This window comes from Glycine max, chromosome 3, assembly GCF_000004515.6.
Source record: "Glycine max cultivar Williams 82 chromosome 3, Glycine_max_v4.0, whole genome shotgun sequence".
Lineage (NCBI taxonomy): Eukaryota > Viridiplantae > Streptophyta > Magnoliopsida > Fabales > Fabaceae > Glycine > Glycine max.
In genome coordinates, this window is record NC_016090.4 from 41,894,547 (window position 1) to 41,910,895 (window position 16,349).

The 16,349-nt window shown below is 34.1% G+C and overlaps 2 protein-coding genes across 3 annotated transcripts; both read right to left on the bottom strand.

Annotated features, from left to right (window-relative positions):
* Nucleotides 1-2,084: 2,084 nt before the first annotated feature.
* On the bottom strand, nucleotides 2,085-5,461 carry LOC106796104 (uncharacterized). 2 transcript variants are annotated; one of them, XM_041014154.1, is made up of 9 exons: nucleotides 5,324-5,461; nucleotides 4,914-5,223; nucleotides 4,608-4,826; nucleotides 4,251-4,514; nucleotides 3,537-4,172; nucleotides 3,211-3,449; nucleotides 2,961-3,128; nucleotides 2,621-2,888; nucleotides 2,085-2,523 (listed from the first exon to the last, which is right to left on the bottom strand). In XM_041014154.1, the coding sequence occupies exons 2-8, from the start codon at nucleotides 5,217-5,219 to the stop codon at nucleotides 2,738-2,740; spliced, it is 1,983 nt and encodes a 660-aa protein (XP_040870088.1). In that variant the 5' UTR covers nucleotides 5,220-5,223; nucleotides 5,324-5,461; the 3' UTR covers nucleotides 2,085-2,523; nucleotides 2,621-2,737. The 2 variants fall into 2 exon arrangements, with proteins under 2 accessions (XP_040870088.1, XP_040870089.1); XM_041014155.1 differs by lacking the exon at nucleotides 5,324-5,461 and having other exon boundaries at nucleotides 4,914-5,286.
* Nucleotides 5,462-9,799: 4,338 nt separating this feature from the next.
* Nucleotides 9,800-12,645, bottom strand: LOC100800586 (vacuolar protein sorting-associated protein 55 homolog). Its single transcript, XM_041014156.1, has 5 exons — nucleotides 12,504-12,645; nucleotides 11,319-11,370; nucleotides 10,601-10,640; nucleotides 10,438-10,522; nucleotides 9,800-10,214 (listed from the first exon to the last, which is right to left on the bottom strand). The coding sequence occupies exons 1-5, from the start codon at nucleotides 12,521-12,523 to the stop codon at nucleotides 10,031-10,033; spliced, it is 381 nt and encodes a 126-aa protein (XP_040870090.1). The 5' UTR covers nucleotides 12,524-12,645; the 3' UTR covers nucleotides 9,800-10,030.
* Between the last annotated feature and the right edge of the window lie 3,704 nt (nucleotides 12,646-16,349).

Consider the following 16,349-nt stretch of genomic DNA (forward strand, 5'->3'; position numbering starts at 1 on the left):
GTGCGACAAGTGTCGACATTCAATTTAACATGCAGATAATTATTAGCCTTTGGTTAAACATGGAAAATCACATTCGTAACCTAGAACCGAACATGCTATTATTAGCTATTTTACTCTCAAACTAGAATATACATTAATTGCAAATGCATCGTCACTCTCACGTTTTCAAGACTTGGACATGGCTGTTCGTACTTTCAACAATCATGCATGGTGTACTGGTGGTAAACCTTGAACATATTATACTAATTGAAGTTTTTCAAAGCTTGCACTATGTTGTGATTAAAATGTTTGGCTTGGAATATATAAACACGTCTATTCACAATAGAATAAACACCACATAGAAGTCGTTTAGGTACCTAACTTATATATTCAATTAGTAGTTTGTTAGTAAGAATTAAATAAAAATGTTCAAGTGAATTGAAGATTAACTCGAAATTAAATTATATTATTCTATCTGGTCTTATGTTGATCTCAAATATAAATAAATATTTTAACTAATTTTATTTTATTTACTAAATTTTTTTTAAAATACCCTTCATTTAATTAAAACTATAAATCTAATGATTTTTTTGTTAATTTCCTTATCAAATTCTAATGAAAAGCAGCTTAGAAAAAAGTATTTGTTTTTAAAAATAAAATAATAAAATTAAATGATGATAGTTATTATTTTTAATTAATATAAATTAGGTTTGTTTCTTATATTGAAAATCTAAGAGAATATGAGATTATGAATAGCTAGAAAGATATGAGTGATTCTTCTTATACTCAAAAAATTTCTTCTACATCTAACGTATTTTTGAAAATTCTAACTTAATCATTTTTTACTTCTTTTTCTTCGTTTCTTCTTTTTTTCTTTTCTTCGTATAGTCTATGAATTGACAATCCGTAAGGTATTGTTCATTTGGAATTTTTGGTGTGTTCGTTAGTCTCTTTCTTCTCCTCCTCCCCAAAGCTGGTATTGGTATTATTCGTGGTATGTGTTTGTTGTCCATGGCTCCTCCCAGTTTCTCTTTCGATAATTTCTTATCGTCCTCCGTGAGTTTCCTCTCCTCTATCGTCATGAGTAGCATTGCGTTGTCACCGATAAATTTTTGTTTGCCTTTGTTTACTCAATCTGTATGGTGTATACGGATTGTTAATCCGTATGATCCATACAGACACTACTAGAAAATAAGGTTTTAACATCGGTTATTTAAGACTTTCAACATCGGTTATTAATTGATGTTGAAAGTACCGATGTGGAAAGTAGTATCATTAACATCGGTTTTTCAAAACCGATGTTAACTAATAAATACAACATCGGTTATTTAAATAAGCGATGTTATATGATACGAATTATGAAAAAAAAAATTATAAATCTATAAATTAACATCGGTTTTTTAAAAAACTGATGTTGTAAGTGACATTTAACATCGGTTTTTTAAAAACTGATGTTGTAAGTGACATTTAACATCGGTTTTTTAAAAAACTGATGTTGTAAGTGACATTTAACATCGGTTTTTTAAAAAACTGATGTTGTAAGTGACATTTAACATCGGTTTTTTAAATAACCAATGTTAAATGTGACATGTGACATCGGTTTTTTAAAAACTGATGTTGTAAGTAACATTTCACATCAGTTTTTTAAAAATCTGATGTTGTAAGTGATATTTAACATCGGTTATTTAAATAGGCGATGTTATATGATATGAATTATGAAGAAAAAAAAGTTATAAATCTATAAATCAACATCGATTTTTAAAAAACTGATGTTGTTAGTGACATGTAACATCGGTTTTTAAAATAACCGATGTTAAATGTGATATATGACATCGGTTTTTAAAAAACTGATGTTGTAAGTGACATTTCACATCAGTTTTTTTAAAAACTGATGTGAAATGTCACTTACAACATCAGTTTTTTTAAAAACCGATGTTAAAAAATGTTGAGGTAGGTGACATTTAACATCAGTTTTTAAAAAAACTGATGTTGTAAGTAACATTTCACATCAGTTTTTTTAAAGACCGATGTTGTTTTAGAAATTTATTTTTAACATGATGTCTGTTTTTTCAATAAATCCCAAAAATAACCTGCAAATTTTAAAATCAGACCACACAACATATAATTTTCATTCTGTTTTGAAACAGTTTTTACCAGAAAATTCAATAAGAAATTTACTAATTACTATGAATTTAAAACATATTTAATGTTGAGACATGAATTGTAAATTAAGTAAGTAAATATAAACTACAATTACAAGATTGTCTAAACATCCTAAGTTTCATTTTTCACTTTCAAATAGTATTTTGCCCACTGGTTGCGAAGTGCCTTCAATCTTTCTGGTTCCAATGGTCTAGGATCAGTGAAATACTGCATGATATAATAAAACATAAGTTAATAATATATTAGCAATCATAATAATATGAAATTTGGTGAATTAAAAATTACCATTTCCCAATTATTCTGGAAATTTCCTAAGATTATAGTTGACATCCAATGCATGACGTAATACCCACACTCAGTGCTTCCTTTTTGTCTATTACACTAAATACATTATGAAATTTAGATATGCAACGTTCAGTACAAATTAGTCTACACAATACTAAAATATAAGTGAAAACATATTGTTTAAATAACTTACTTTAACAACAATCCACCTAGCAGGAGTCTTGGATTTACTTTGTTGAGTATCGTCAAGTCCTTTCAAAGCACTATTGAATACAAACATAGATTCTTATTGTACATTTAAAATTTTGATTTACCTGACTAATGCTAATGCAAATATATTAAAAAACAACACTGACCTATTAATTATGCCTTTGAGGTAGTTGTCTGGCTTATTATGCAACGAACAAAACCAAATGACAACATTTTCCTTAGGCAAAATGACGACCATTTGCCAATGTGCACTGCAGTGGAGACCAATATATGTTATTATACTATTATACATTATTTAAATTCATTTGTTGAGTTTAAGTTACCCATTCAAGTAGGCTCCTAGGTACACATCTCGTTTTGAATTTTGCATCCAGTTCTTAATGTAATTTTCTGATTCAAATTGTGATTGGCCAGATCTCTGGATAGACTGTGGCTCGAGGAATCCATACACATCGATATTCCCAGCTCGCATACTTGTCTCAGTCATATGCCTATTATTGTTAACACAAAGTAAATTATGCATGAAGGTAAAACAATAAATTAGGTAACTAACAATAATCTAAATTGACTTACAGAATCCACAACTGTATAACAGATATGCTGAGACATTGACCACCATGTGCAATTTCAGACAGATCTTCATGCTTTATGTACAAGGGAAAGTTTTCATTAAATAGGCCAAACAAGGTAGCATCCCACATAACCTGCAATGGCTTCAGAAAAAGCTGTGGAATGGTCAATGTCATTAGATATAGCGGATCATCGACCTCATCATCCGGCCTATCTGCAGGTTTCGCGGGTCTCACAGCTCCCTGTTTATCCAACATAATTAATTGACATAATTTAATCACAGTAAACATTTTAATTGGAAAAATAAGCATTTAATGACACTAAAATACCTGTTCTGATAAACGCTTGACTAGATGTGTCGGCCAAGCAAGGAATGTGTTAAGAGCCTGTCCCACGACCTTAACCTCTTTAGTGGGTACAGGAATGGGAGCATCTACATCTCTAATCTCCTCAACACTAACCTTAACTTGATCATGCAGCAAAGGAATGTTGTGAATTGTTGTAGATCCCTCATAAACTCTTCCCAGGGCAACCAGGCGAGAAGGATATTCTTCAATATACAACCCACATTTGTATGAGTCACCGGTGTCTAGATCGTTCCCTGAGGGATCAACACAACTCTCCTTTGTGCTGACACGAGCAGCTGAAGGACCAACATCAGGTTCAGGAGGCAGTGCGAGTCCCTGTGATTGCATTTGGCTGAAGGATAACATTAGCCGTCGAGTGACTTTTTCTGTGATTGAATCCTCTAGTTGGTCCTTGATTTGTTGCGTCAACTGTTGCAGGTATTCGGGAGCAATGGAGGAGGTCCTTGAAGCTGATCCAAAGTATTGTTTGATGGTTATACCGGCTCCTACAGCACGCACACGACCAGGGTGTTCTGGTCGCCCAATGGCAGCAGTCAGTATATCATGACGTCCATGGGTAACAAAGGAACCCTGTGAGGCCTGCTCCTCAAGCGCATCCTGTGAAGAACACATTTATTCTATACTTAATCACACAATAAAAAAAATAATTACAATTATGAATTGAAAGTGACTTACAATCTTGTCAGCAATTTCCTTTGCTGCTTCAGATGTCATGTCACCAGTTTTCTTGGTGCGGGCTAGCTTCCACTTCACGTGTCGTTTGATGGGAGATGGAGGATCAATGACGGTGTCAGTGCTTCCGGATTGAGTTGCTTCCTCTAGTTTTTTCTTTCTCTTCTCATCCATCAACTTTTTTTCTAAATATTCATAACCCCCACGAGACATCACGTGAGGGGCAGTGTTTTGTTTTTGGACAGCTTGTGCTTTTTTTCGAACATTCTGTAAAAATGAAACATTAATGAAACTCATGATTACAATGTATTATAATAAGTTCATTTAAAGTTAAAAAAATGAAAATCCCAAATTAGTTACCTCCCATGAAGGGTCTCTACGGCTCTGGCAAAATTGGGTCCATTTCTCCTTGCTAATGCCGTACATTTTGCATACAGTGTCATCAACACTATCCTTGTCAGCTGCAAGTGCCCATTTCGACGTCAAATCAGACTTAAACTGTCTCCACCGCTCCCCCACAGTCTGAAGTATTTTCTTTTTTGTCCTTAAATCAGATGCTTCAGGGATATCAAATTCAGCCTAACAAAGAGTAAATTAGGTTTTATTAATACTAAATTCAAATATTTGGCTAACAAACAATATGGAACATGAAATAATACATGATACCTGAATATCCTCCCATATCAAATCCTTCTGAGTAATAGGGACATGCTTCCAATTTTCGTATGTGACATCCACCTTATCACGAGCAACGATCCCTAAATATGTTCTAAATTTCTTGCTGTGGGGACCGTCTGCTTTGCCAGTAACAGGATCCACATGGACAAGGGGTCTCTCTGCCCCAACTGGTCTAGTCGCCAATAATCTTAGGCGTGAGGCCTTTCTAGTCCGCTTCAATGGTGGTGACGACGAATGCGATGTTACACCAGTAGAAGGAGGAGGAGGCGGAGGAGAGTTTGACTGTGTAGCCATTTGGCTGTGAAAAAAAAAACATTAATTCAATATGTTATAAAAAATAAATGCGTATGAATGTAATTAAATGAATTGAAATTAAGTACAAAATAAAAAAAAATTACATTAGACGATGTTAATTAATTCTCCTTCATCGTGATCATTACGATTAGCATGAACATCGTCAGTTTCTTCTCCGATGACATTAGGTGACAATTGTGTGGACAAAGGACTAACATAAGTATCAGAACTAATAGTTTCTAAACAATATGAGCGCTTCCTAGCATTACATAACAACAGCTGCACAGCCCCTGCCGCATAGTCAAAGAAGTGCCTTCCACTCATCTTTTTGATAATTCAACATCCAGTTCATAGAGGACTGCCTACTCCCACAGTCTCGATCTTGAACTCAAACTGATGTCTGGCTATTCTTCTAGATGCTGAGACTCACTTTATTGATTGATGGGAAATTTGGATCCCCTTTTTCTTTTTTCTCAACCCCCCCCCCCCCCCCCGGTCTCAGAAAAATAGAAATGAGAAACTGAAACTCACGCTCAGTACTCATAATTTCAGAGCAATAATCTCTGTACATCAATGTCAAATACCAAAACCTACAATCAATGCAAGACAATTTCCCTATTAATTTCAAATGCATTTGGCTATTTAGTCTATACATCTGTAAACCTTGAGCAGGCATTGCTAATTTTAATATCACAAAGCTTCCAAAATACTGTGGATCAATATCCACATAAAATACACCCCCAACTTCTCTTGAAGACTTCCTAGCTTTTCCCTCTCTTACACAACATGACCTCCAACTTCTAATATTTTACCTTATGCACCTAATTTTTTCCTTCTCGGACTAATGTCAAGAATCTTTGAAATCTATGCTTAACTATTACAAGTATAATGTTTTAATGAAAAATAACAGGTCATAAGCAATGAGAAGTGTTTCAGGCAGGTGTAGTCATATAATATTTACCTTGTTTCAGGCACGGTCAGCCATGGTTGATAACGAAGAGCGTTTCGCTGGTGCCGAACGCAGAGAGAGGGAAGCGAGTATGTGTGTGTGTGAGAGAGAGAGAAGTAGTGATAAATAAAAACCAGGGTTACTACTGGACTCTATTCTTTTCTGTGCTTCCTATTTTACCCCTCAGCACCCGGTCTACGCCCACAGTCAAACTCCCGCGCAATATTTGATCCTGCCTTTCCTTTGGGCGCTGGCCCAATAACACACAGCATGAGATGGGCCTTTATTTTCGCACCTCACACTATAATCTTCCCACTCCCTGACTTTGTTTTGTTATGAACTTAACACAGTTTTAATTATATATTATTTATTTATTTATTATGTGAACGAGTTTGTTGCATTTTTCGCTCTGAACTATGAACCTGATGAGTGATGAAAAAAGTTTAAACATGCTTGTAAGATGCTCTAGAAGCCGTGAGAACGTGGCTAACTTATCTATAAATATTAAATTTCATCTATCTAATTTTCAATTAGTAGTAATTAAGTATATCACATTTTCATATAATTTAAAAACATGCCTATATACTTTATCAATCAACTTCATTTTGACGAATGATACGCAAGATTTTAATTTCTATAAAGAAACCATATAATTTTTTTATATCATTCATTAGTTAAAATTTATTATTACTACAATTTTTAGGATAACTAACATGAAAAAAAATTGTACATAATAATTTATTATTAAATATTAGTGTAAAAAATTAAATTATTAACATATACTATTTACTCTTTTTTTTAGTAGCATCCACTATTTACTCTTAACACAATGCATTTGGTAATAACCAAAATATTAAATTTTACGTCCATTTGTATGTTGGTCATTTAAGCAGTGAAGAAAAAACTTTGCTTAATCAAATAACAAAAAATATGGCGAAATCTGATCAAATTTTGTTGATTAAATAATAATAAAATTAAATTTACGAAATTCATTTTAAAAATTTAGTTTAATTTTTAAATGTTTACCTTTTGAATTTATAATTGTTTCTTAATTATTATATATTTTTAATTAAAATATAATTAATAACGCAATATATGATTTTTTTAAAATATATAAAAATTAAAAAAAAATTTATATTAACATCGGTTTTCCAAAAAACCGATGTTAACGTGTATGCATTAACATCGGTTTTTTGGAAAACCGATGTTAAGAATGATACTTTATTTACAAATATGCCACCGCGTTTAACTTAACATCGGTTTTGTAAAAAACCGATGTTAATAAGCCGATGTTAAAACTACTTTTTGTAATAGTGAGATTACCAATCCGTAAGATTCATATGGATTGTTAATCCATATAAATCATATAGATTGAAATTTTTTTATTCAATACAGAAAAAAAAACACAAAGAAAAAAGAACTTATTGTAGCACTTTTAGAATTATAGTGGACACCAACCACAACCACATACTACTTGATGAAGACGAATTGAAGAGAAAAGAGAATTTGAGAGGATAATGAAAATGGGGTAAATGGTGTAGCGGACAAATTTCCAATCGGTAGTTCAAATTTAAGTTAAATGAATTAGGGGTAAAATTAATTTTTTCACTCAAAATGTTAATGTAGAAGAAGTATTAAGGGTGCAGGAAAAAAATCTCAAAAGTTATTCATAGTTCACTTGCAACTACGAGGAAGTTCACTCAAACCCAACAAGCCTAATGTAAATAGTAGTAGCATGGTTGAATGATTGTTGGAAAATATAGCGAAAATGAAAACTAGTAATTCAAAACTCGATTACTGACTGACTGAAAAAATTGATAGTGGGAATTGGACTTGCCTTGCTGCACCAAAATTCGGGGAAGTGAAATATGCTATCACCTGCGAGTGTATTAACGCGTTGAAATCATCACGTTGGACTCAATAAGGACAAGAGAAATATATACTACTACTATATAGAAATATATAAATCAAAGCCGTCACACATAAACCATTCATATTATATATATATACATATACATATATATATATATATATATATATATATATATATATATATATATATATATACTACTACTACTACTATATAGAAATATATAAATCAAAGCCGTCACACATAAACCATTCATATTATATATATATATATATATATATATATATATATATATATATATATATATATATATATTTCTAATTTAATTAAGTAGCTTCCAAGTAACTGCATATACGACTTGAGTCTGCAAATTTGTGTTGATTGATGACAGCACTAGACCATTTTATAAGTCTCCACCAATTAAATGAAAAATAAATAGTAATGGGAGAGAATACTTTAGGTTCACTAAAAAAATAATAATAACGGGACAGGATAAAATTACAGTGACTCTCGTTAACTATTATTCTATTTAATAACTTTGAAGTAAATAATTTTATTTCAGAACTTATTAAATGATTGAAAATTATTTTTATAATTTACAAAAATCATATATATATATATATATATATATATATATATATATATTCAAAATTATTTAGTACTTTCATATATGGATACCAAAACTTGTGTAATTATATATTTTTTAATATATATATATATATATATATATAAATATGAATTATTTGATTATATTTTATTTTTGTTCAATTTTAACAAAATTTGACAAACAATCATGATAATATGAAGTTATTATTTAAAAAAATTAACCTTATTATATAGCTATAATTTCTAAATTTTAGTTGTTTTCAGAGTTCATTTTCATAATAATTGTAGTTGTTCACTTTTTATTTTTTTAATTTGCATATGTGAAATCTATAGTGAAATTAGTGATTTAGAAAAAGAAGACTTCTACAAACAAGTCTATTATACCACTCATTTATTTTTAATTAATTAACCAGACATCATATAACAAAGAGTTCTACAATGGTCAACAATAATGATTTTTTATTTAAATACAAAAATTTAAAAATACTCTTACGATCCAAGTCAATGTAAATTGAAAATAAAATAATAATATGCAGGAAAACGAACATGCGTATGCTTGTTTTCATAGAATTTGAGTAGAAAAATGTATAGGGAAGAGAAGTGGGGTAGCGAACAGAACTTCTTCCACTAGGAAATACTAGTATAAGCTAAAAAAAACGAGGGAAGAGAATAAAAAGAAAACATGAGTCCTAACTTTTTGTTTTCTCACTTACGAGACTAATTAAATTGAAACAAAATAAAAATACTATTTTCAAAACTATCTTACTCATTAAGTTATGTTACGATATCATTTTACATGAACTATATATATTTTTTATTTGGCAATGTCGTGAAAATAAATGTCCATATTCACACACAAAACAAAATGCCCACATCATTAGTGTAAACAGCTGTTGGGGACGTCCAGCAATTGCACACCTAATTTGGGATTGTCCCAAATTTTCTAAAGAGACATTTAAGTATCTTTAATTGGTTTATTCTAAAGAGACATTTTCTACTTAAAGGATAACATATGACTATAAATAGGAATAGTGTCACCACAAAGATGGGTTCATCTGCGTGTCCAACAGCATTTGTGTGTGCATAAACATATAGAAAGTGTTGTTAGCAGAGTATTATACATGAACGTTATACACATCTTATGAACAATAAAGAAACCAAGGAACTCAAATGTCACGTGTTCTCCACAAATCAAAATTATCACAAATACCTTACTATAACGAGAATACACATTGACAAAAAAAACAATTACTGCAGAGCTTTACAGAGGTTTGAACATACATTTCTTCTCCCATGGTTGTCGTAAGTTTCACTATCTGGTTTCCCTTTTTACGGGTAACAAACCCTAATGACTAGCAGGGTGTTAGAACTTTGTCGATTTTACTGTTACCAATCATCATCAAGGCCGGCTTGGTGGAAACATAAAACAGTACATATAAAAATGAAGAACGATACAAGTTCAATGAGCATCGCGCCTGTCTCAATCATATGAGCGTGCTTGAGGATTATAGGAATGGCTATGCTCCCAACAGCTGATGCTCCAGTCAAAAATTTTGCAGCATCTATCCAACTGCAACATAATATCAGGAATTACATTCCCAACTGACAACAAGTAATCTTTGAATAAAATTGTCCCAGCATTCTTATTGAATTGAAAACGGTTATATAAATAACACCCACCGCATACAAGTTATACAAAAGAATCGCAGTAACACAAAAGCCAATTGCATGGAAATTGTTTCTGCATAAAATCGGAGAACTTTTCTGAGCTCTAAATGGCAACAGATACTTACCCACCACCATCACGGCTCATTAGAAATTGAGTGGATCCACCTCCAAAGAATAAGCAAGGCATAGGAACCAGCACATACATCAGAGCTGCAGGTGCAATGTTCTAACAATTAAAATTTCCGAACAAATATACAAGACATTCTAGTTCAAAAAACTATAGTTTACCTGATAACATTGGCCACCAATTGTTATATATTGCACATGCCTGCCACATAGAAAACAAATGGAATACACTTCAACACTTGAAAGTAAATGTGCATTCAACAGATCAGATGTGTCATGAACTACTATAGAATTCACATTCAACATTTCAATTGGATCATGTATCAACCATATCATCATAAAAAATATCTATTTGGATACATAATCATCTTTTCTTTTCACTGTTTAAGTGTTTAACCCAAATTTGGTCCATAGAATATAGGCTTCACCCTTATGCATACTATAAAATTATAGTTCTCCTCTTCCTCTAAAATTTGGTAATTATAAAATATTAAAAACCAAGACATAATAACCCACCAACAATTGTGTTAGAATTTAAAAAGTTGCCCATATGTGATCATAGACTCCAATAGAGTGCTAGACTGCTAGTTCATGTAAATTTAGCTTCACTAAATATTTATGCTCTCCATATCCTTTTCGTCCTATATTCATGAAAGTTTTATTAAATTTTAAAATTACAACCCTCCTGGTTCCATTCTATGCCTCATCAAACAATCAAAGTTAAACTTAGAATAATCGAAAAACAAATATAATACTTCAAAATTGGTCAAACCAAAGTTGGATGAAGCATAATTGTGAGAGGGGGAAAAAGTACAGAAATTACTCATTTCATTTCAAGCATTTAAGGCAAACACAATTTGTCTAATTGTGTAAAACGTACCAGAATCTGAAGCAAAATGCTAGCTGAAAACATAAAAGCCAACCCAGCAAGGCTGCAAGTCCAGGAAAGAGAAAGTTAACAGTTGATTTACCTTATATTGCAATATAATCAATCATGGTACAAAACTCAGAGAGTTAGTTTTATACACTTACACTGTAGAGATGAGAGGCAGTCCCAGAACAACAATTTGTAAACATCAGATACAGGGCAGAGTCAGTAACATACTTAAAAGCATATACATTGAGGAATTTTTTTAAAAAAAAGTGCTGCATGAATTTTACAACATCCCACAGCAGTATAATCTCCAAAAGTACAAATGAAATAAATGATAATAAATATAACGAGAGTGGGATAGTGGATTTTTAGCTTATCTAACTGTTGATTGAAAAATTAACTAGAGATTTTAACAACATGATAGTTTGCTATATATGTACATGTATACCTATCGGAGCCTCTCAGCTTTTGATTAACAGTTGTACCCTCTAAAATGCACTCATCTCACTTTGGAGGAGAAAAATCCCTTGGGGGTGATGGCTATCCGCGACACACACATATGCAGAGGACTCATTTGAATCTCTAATATTACCATCCAAGCTAAACTGTAAGAGTGTGTTTGGGAACCAATTAGGAACCCCGTTTCACACTTTCCAAAGCAATTTCCCACTTTCCAAAGCTGTAAACGTGACTGGAGTAAATTCAAGCTTTTACGTTCAACGTAAATGGAACGTAAATACAAACATAGCCTAACAAGAGTTTTACATTCTTACTTCTTTGGACTTGAACTTAATATTGAAAATTTACAAGCATCACCCAAGTGTCGATGACGTGAGCAGCATAAATTTCCAATTTTATTACAGCCCGGACCCTGTACTGATTAAAATTAACAATTTACTCAAAAACCCAAACCCTTCTGCGGAATTGTATGTTCCTTGAGCAATTTCATTAATGCTCATTTCTCTTCACGAAGCGACCTAACAGAGAAACGAGTGTATCTTTGTATGGCCTAATTTCATTAATCTTACGAAAAACCCCGATGAATTGCTACGGAATTTACTATTCATAACCCTAAGCCAATTGTGAATTTGTGAGTGAGTTAAGTTTAATCAGTTTATTGAAGAGAAACCTAATTAGAGTAATAAAGAGAGTTGCGAAGCGGAGAATGGAGAGGTGAGTAGAAAACACGTACCGTGTACAGTCATCGCCATCCTTGAGAAGGGACCTTGCTCTCTCTCCCGATTGCAAACACCGAACAAAGATTTTCTCCGGCGGAATTTTGACCCACCCCCTTTTTGCTTCTTCGACTTTCGAGACCGGGTACAAAACAATTAATATAAAATAATAAAATAAATTTTAGTCATCTTATTATAATTTATAATTTATTAGTGGTTATGTTTTTTTTAAGAAAATATTTGTTATGTTAGGATTAGGATTTTGATATGTTTTTTCACATAAAAATATATATTTTTATATAATTAATTTTTTAAAAAACTAAAATATTTTAAATGTGTAAGTTTTATGATAATTATATATAACAATATTTGAATTTTTAAATTAGATTTTAATAGGTATATATTATTCATGAAAAAGTTTTATATTGTTATTCAATTAAAAATTATTTTATGTGTAATTGTTAGTAAAATGCACGTAAAAAGAAAAATGTTAAGAATGTTTAATTTTTTGGGTCTAAACTACCAGTATTTGCCACATAACTGGCTCCACATCACAACCATTCCCTGAACGGAACCCCGTGTCCATCACCTCCCAAATGAAGACCCTTGCATCATCACTAATAGAGCACAAATGTCGTCCAAAATCTGGGGACCATGACATAGCATTAACACACGTCCTATGTTTACTTAACCCCATAAATGGTGTGATTGGTACCCTAATATCCAATATCAACACCTTGTTGTTGTCTAGTTCAACCGTGGCCACGAACCTTTGGATCACTTTTATTCCATTCCAAATGAAAGCAAGGGACAATCCTGCACTGGATTTTCATATCTTATGGTCATTTTTTTCTTGTCTCTTAAATCAAACACCCTCACAGAACCATCACCTGAAGATATATATAAGGAACCATCACCTGAAGATATATATAAGGTTGTTTCTTAAACCCACCCCACAAAATATAATACACTTCTTTGTCATGTGCCACTAATTATGCCTTCATGGCTTTTCTCTCGATGTCCCCGTGTTGTGTCTACGCTATAAGTGTCTACAAGACAAATAATAAACACGACCCAATCAAACAAGGTAATATCGGAGTGGTCACTAATTTTGTTACCAACTAGAGGGGGGTCGGACTATAGTTGAATGTGGTCTTTGTGGATTTCCCATAGTCTTAGGTTGTAGCCTGACGTGGCTGCTAGTGGGTATCGTGATATTGGAGTTGCAATCATTACGTACCCTTCGCTGGAAAATCAACCTTGTCCTCAAGGTTAAAGAGGGACTTCAAACCATGGTTCAAGGACGCTTTCAAAAGAAAGATCATTGCACGAGAAGAAAGTGATGCAAAGGCAAAGGCAATGCTAATTGGTGTTCCATGTGGCTGAGTGGATGAAGCCATTACTGTTATAGACTTATTGAAGAGGTTGAAGATAAAACAGAGAAGAAGGAAACAGAACAAGAAGTGCAACTGTAATTCTCATCCATGCCAAGCTTCTTGCACCTATTCTATCTCCATCACCTTCTCTATTCACCCCAAGGATAAGTGCTCTCCTTGATGATGATACTTCACTGGTATCTAAAGAACCCGAAGGCAATAACAAAAATGTTTTACTCCCATATTGTGTCTTCTGTACACGAAAAGATATACAATGCACGGACGTTCTACTAGAAGATTCAGATATATCAAAAGCACTAACTGAATATGCTTCCCAGGCGGGAATTGAGCATCTGGTTCTTGGCTCTTCAAAAAAGCTAGCTTGCTCAAAAGATTCAAGGTATCATATATTCTAAGAGCAGTTTCAAAAGGGGCACCAGATTTTTGTACAATCTATGTTATTGAAAAATGAAAGATTCAAACAATGCGATTTGTTTTTCATCCTGCGCCGACCATTGTCCCTAACCTTTGATGTTGCACCGTGTAGATCGCAGGATGAATAAGAACCATTCAGGTCACCATTCACTAGGAAGGGTTACAGTGTAAGACAATATGGGGATTCTCCCAAACCAGATACGGACATATCTTTTCTAAGTACCGAAATGAAAAAGCATAGAAAACTTCTTCCTTTCATTGAACTTAGATACAGGAATGTCCAACCCTCGACTATCATTGGGCTCATACATAGATGGAAGCTTCAGCTTTGAGTCAACGCATCATGGAAGGAAGTCAATGGAAACTGGCACTCCTCCTGAATTTTCATCCCTCTCATTTGAGAATGACAGGCATTCATCTTCTACATCCTGTAAAGAAGATTGAAGTTGGAACTGAAGCAAACAATGGAAATGTATAACATAGCCTGTAAAGAAGCACTCACAAAACAATAGAAAGCAGTGGAACTTCAGAAGTGGAAACTGGAGGAAGAAAGGAGAATGGAAAAGGCAAGGCTTGCTGAGGAAACAGAACAAGGTCAAAATGGTAGTGGGTAGGCCAGAAAAGTGATGAAAGCACCGGCAAATTAGCCTGGAAAACGTGAAAGTGGAATTGGATTGGACGTGGGTTAGTGGGTGGCAGCTATATTGGTGGGACCAGAAGAGAGGTAGAGAGAAAAAAAGTGGGGTGGGGTGGTCAACTGATAGAGGGACACGTGTGTGAACAAGATTAATGGTAGGTGAAAAAAAATATTGAATTAAACGTTGGGATGGGGTAGAAATTGGCATGGGTTGTTGGTGAGGTGATGGACGCTTCCTTCCTTTTCTTCTTCTCATAGTTAATTCCTCGGCTTTGGATTGCAGATCACGAACCTCACAAAGGTAGAGACTCACAAGTCGTGCTCCAAAAAGTTCTGCCTCAGGCTTCCCTCCATTTTCCTCAAAAGATGCACGTAAACGCCCTATGAGTGCGTCAAGGCTCCCCCAAGCTTGCCTAAGAGGACATGGACATGGCAACAGAGGGTTCAGGTGCCCGTAAAAGGGGCAGATCGGTGTGTGCACTTTGGTCTTCCCAAATTGATCCAGGTACCGTGGGTGGTTTTCTGGATGACTCTGACAACCACAACAATTGGAAGGCCAACGATGACGCCGAAGACGGGGTCGTATAGCACATCAGAGAGGTGACGATGGTTTACCACGACGGATATGGTGGTGTCGAAATTCCTCCGACAAAACCGCTTGCTCCGCAAATCGTCACTAGAGCGGTTACCTCTGGCAAGAACTCTTGCTCCGATACTGGTCGTGACTTCATCAGAGCAAGTTTTGCTGCCAACTTCTTCGCTAGATACAATGACAACATGGTTTCTGCGTTTTGGTGCTCCATCGTTGTCGTTGCGGAAGCCATAGGTGATCTTCGAGATGCGTTTGTTGGTGGGGACTTCATGGTCTCCACAGTTGAAAGATCCATGTTGAGGACGTGGAATTGAAGCGGGGGTGATTTTGAAGCGTTTCCACGGTACCGAACAAGCTTAGCAATCGGTTTTGGGTGCTCTCGAGATCAATCCCAAGGGATAGAGCTAGATGTACATAAGAAAAATCTAGGTGCTGAATCGGAAGTGATGGGTCACATTAAGCGTTGAACGAAGATGGTGGTAATGGGTGGTGGATAGTTGTTTTGAGAGGCTGCAACGGAAAGAGGTGGGAAGCAGCCATGGGAGACAGGTCAGACCAATTGTTAGGAACCAAAATATTTTAAGCTATGCTAAGCTACACTAAAATAGGTACTGGGTAATTCCCGCTGTTCTAGTATCACTATTTAGATAAATGTCTATGGAAGTAACAGAATCTGCATAATTGGTTATAACTGAATTGTTATTCGCTATATAACAGAAATGGGTGGGGAGGCAATGTAATCTTCAGCTGCTTGTCCCTTACACGTAATCCTTGAGGTAGCTAGGTCTCTTGGTGATCCTTATGAGTCTGCTAGTGGGTGCC

What these genes read in the sequence shown, in the direction of transcription:
- LOC106796104 (XM_041014154.1), bottom strand. Translation starts at nt 5,219, where the DNA reads ATGGCTACACAGTCAAACTCTCCTCCGCCTCCTCCTCCTTCTACTGGT. An exon ending in TGATATGGGAGGATATTCAG is followed by an intron (nt 4,827 to 4,913) that starts GTATCATGTATT and finishes ACTCTTTGTTAG; the next exon opens with GCTGAATTTGATATCCCTGA. An exon ending in AGGAAATTGCTGACAAGATT is followed by an intron (nt 4,173 to 4,250) that starts GTAAGTCACTTT and finishes TGTTCTTCACAG; the next exon opens with GATGCGCTTGAGGAGCAGGC.
- LOC100800586 (XM_041014156.1), bottom strand. Translation starts at nt 12,523, where the DNA reads ATGGCGATGACTGTACACGG. An exon ending in GCATTTTGCTTCAGATTCTG is followed by an intron (nt 10,641 to 11,318) that starts GTACGTTTTACA and finishes TCTATGTGGCAG; the next exon opens with GCATGTGCAATATATAACAA. An exon ending in ATGAGCCGTGATGGTGGTGG is followed by an intron (nt 10,215 to 10,437) that starts GTAAGTATCTGT and finishes ATTATGTTGCAG; the next exon opens with TTGGATAGATGCTGCAAAAT.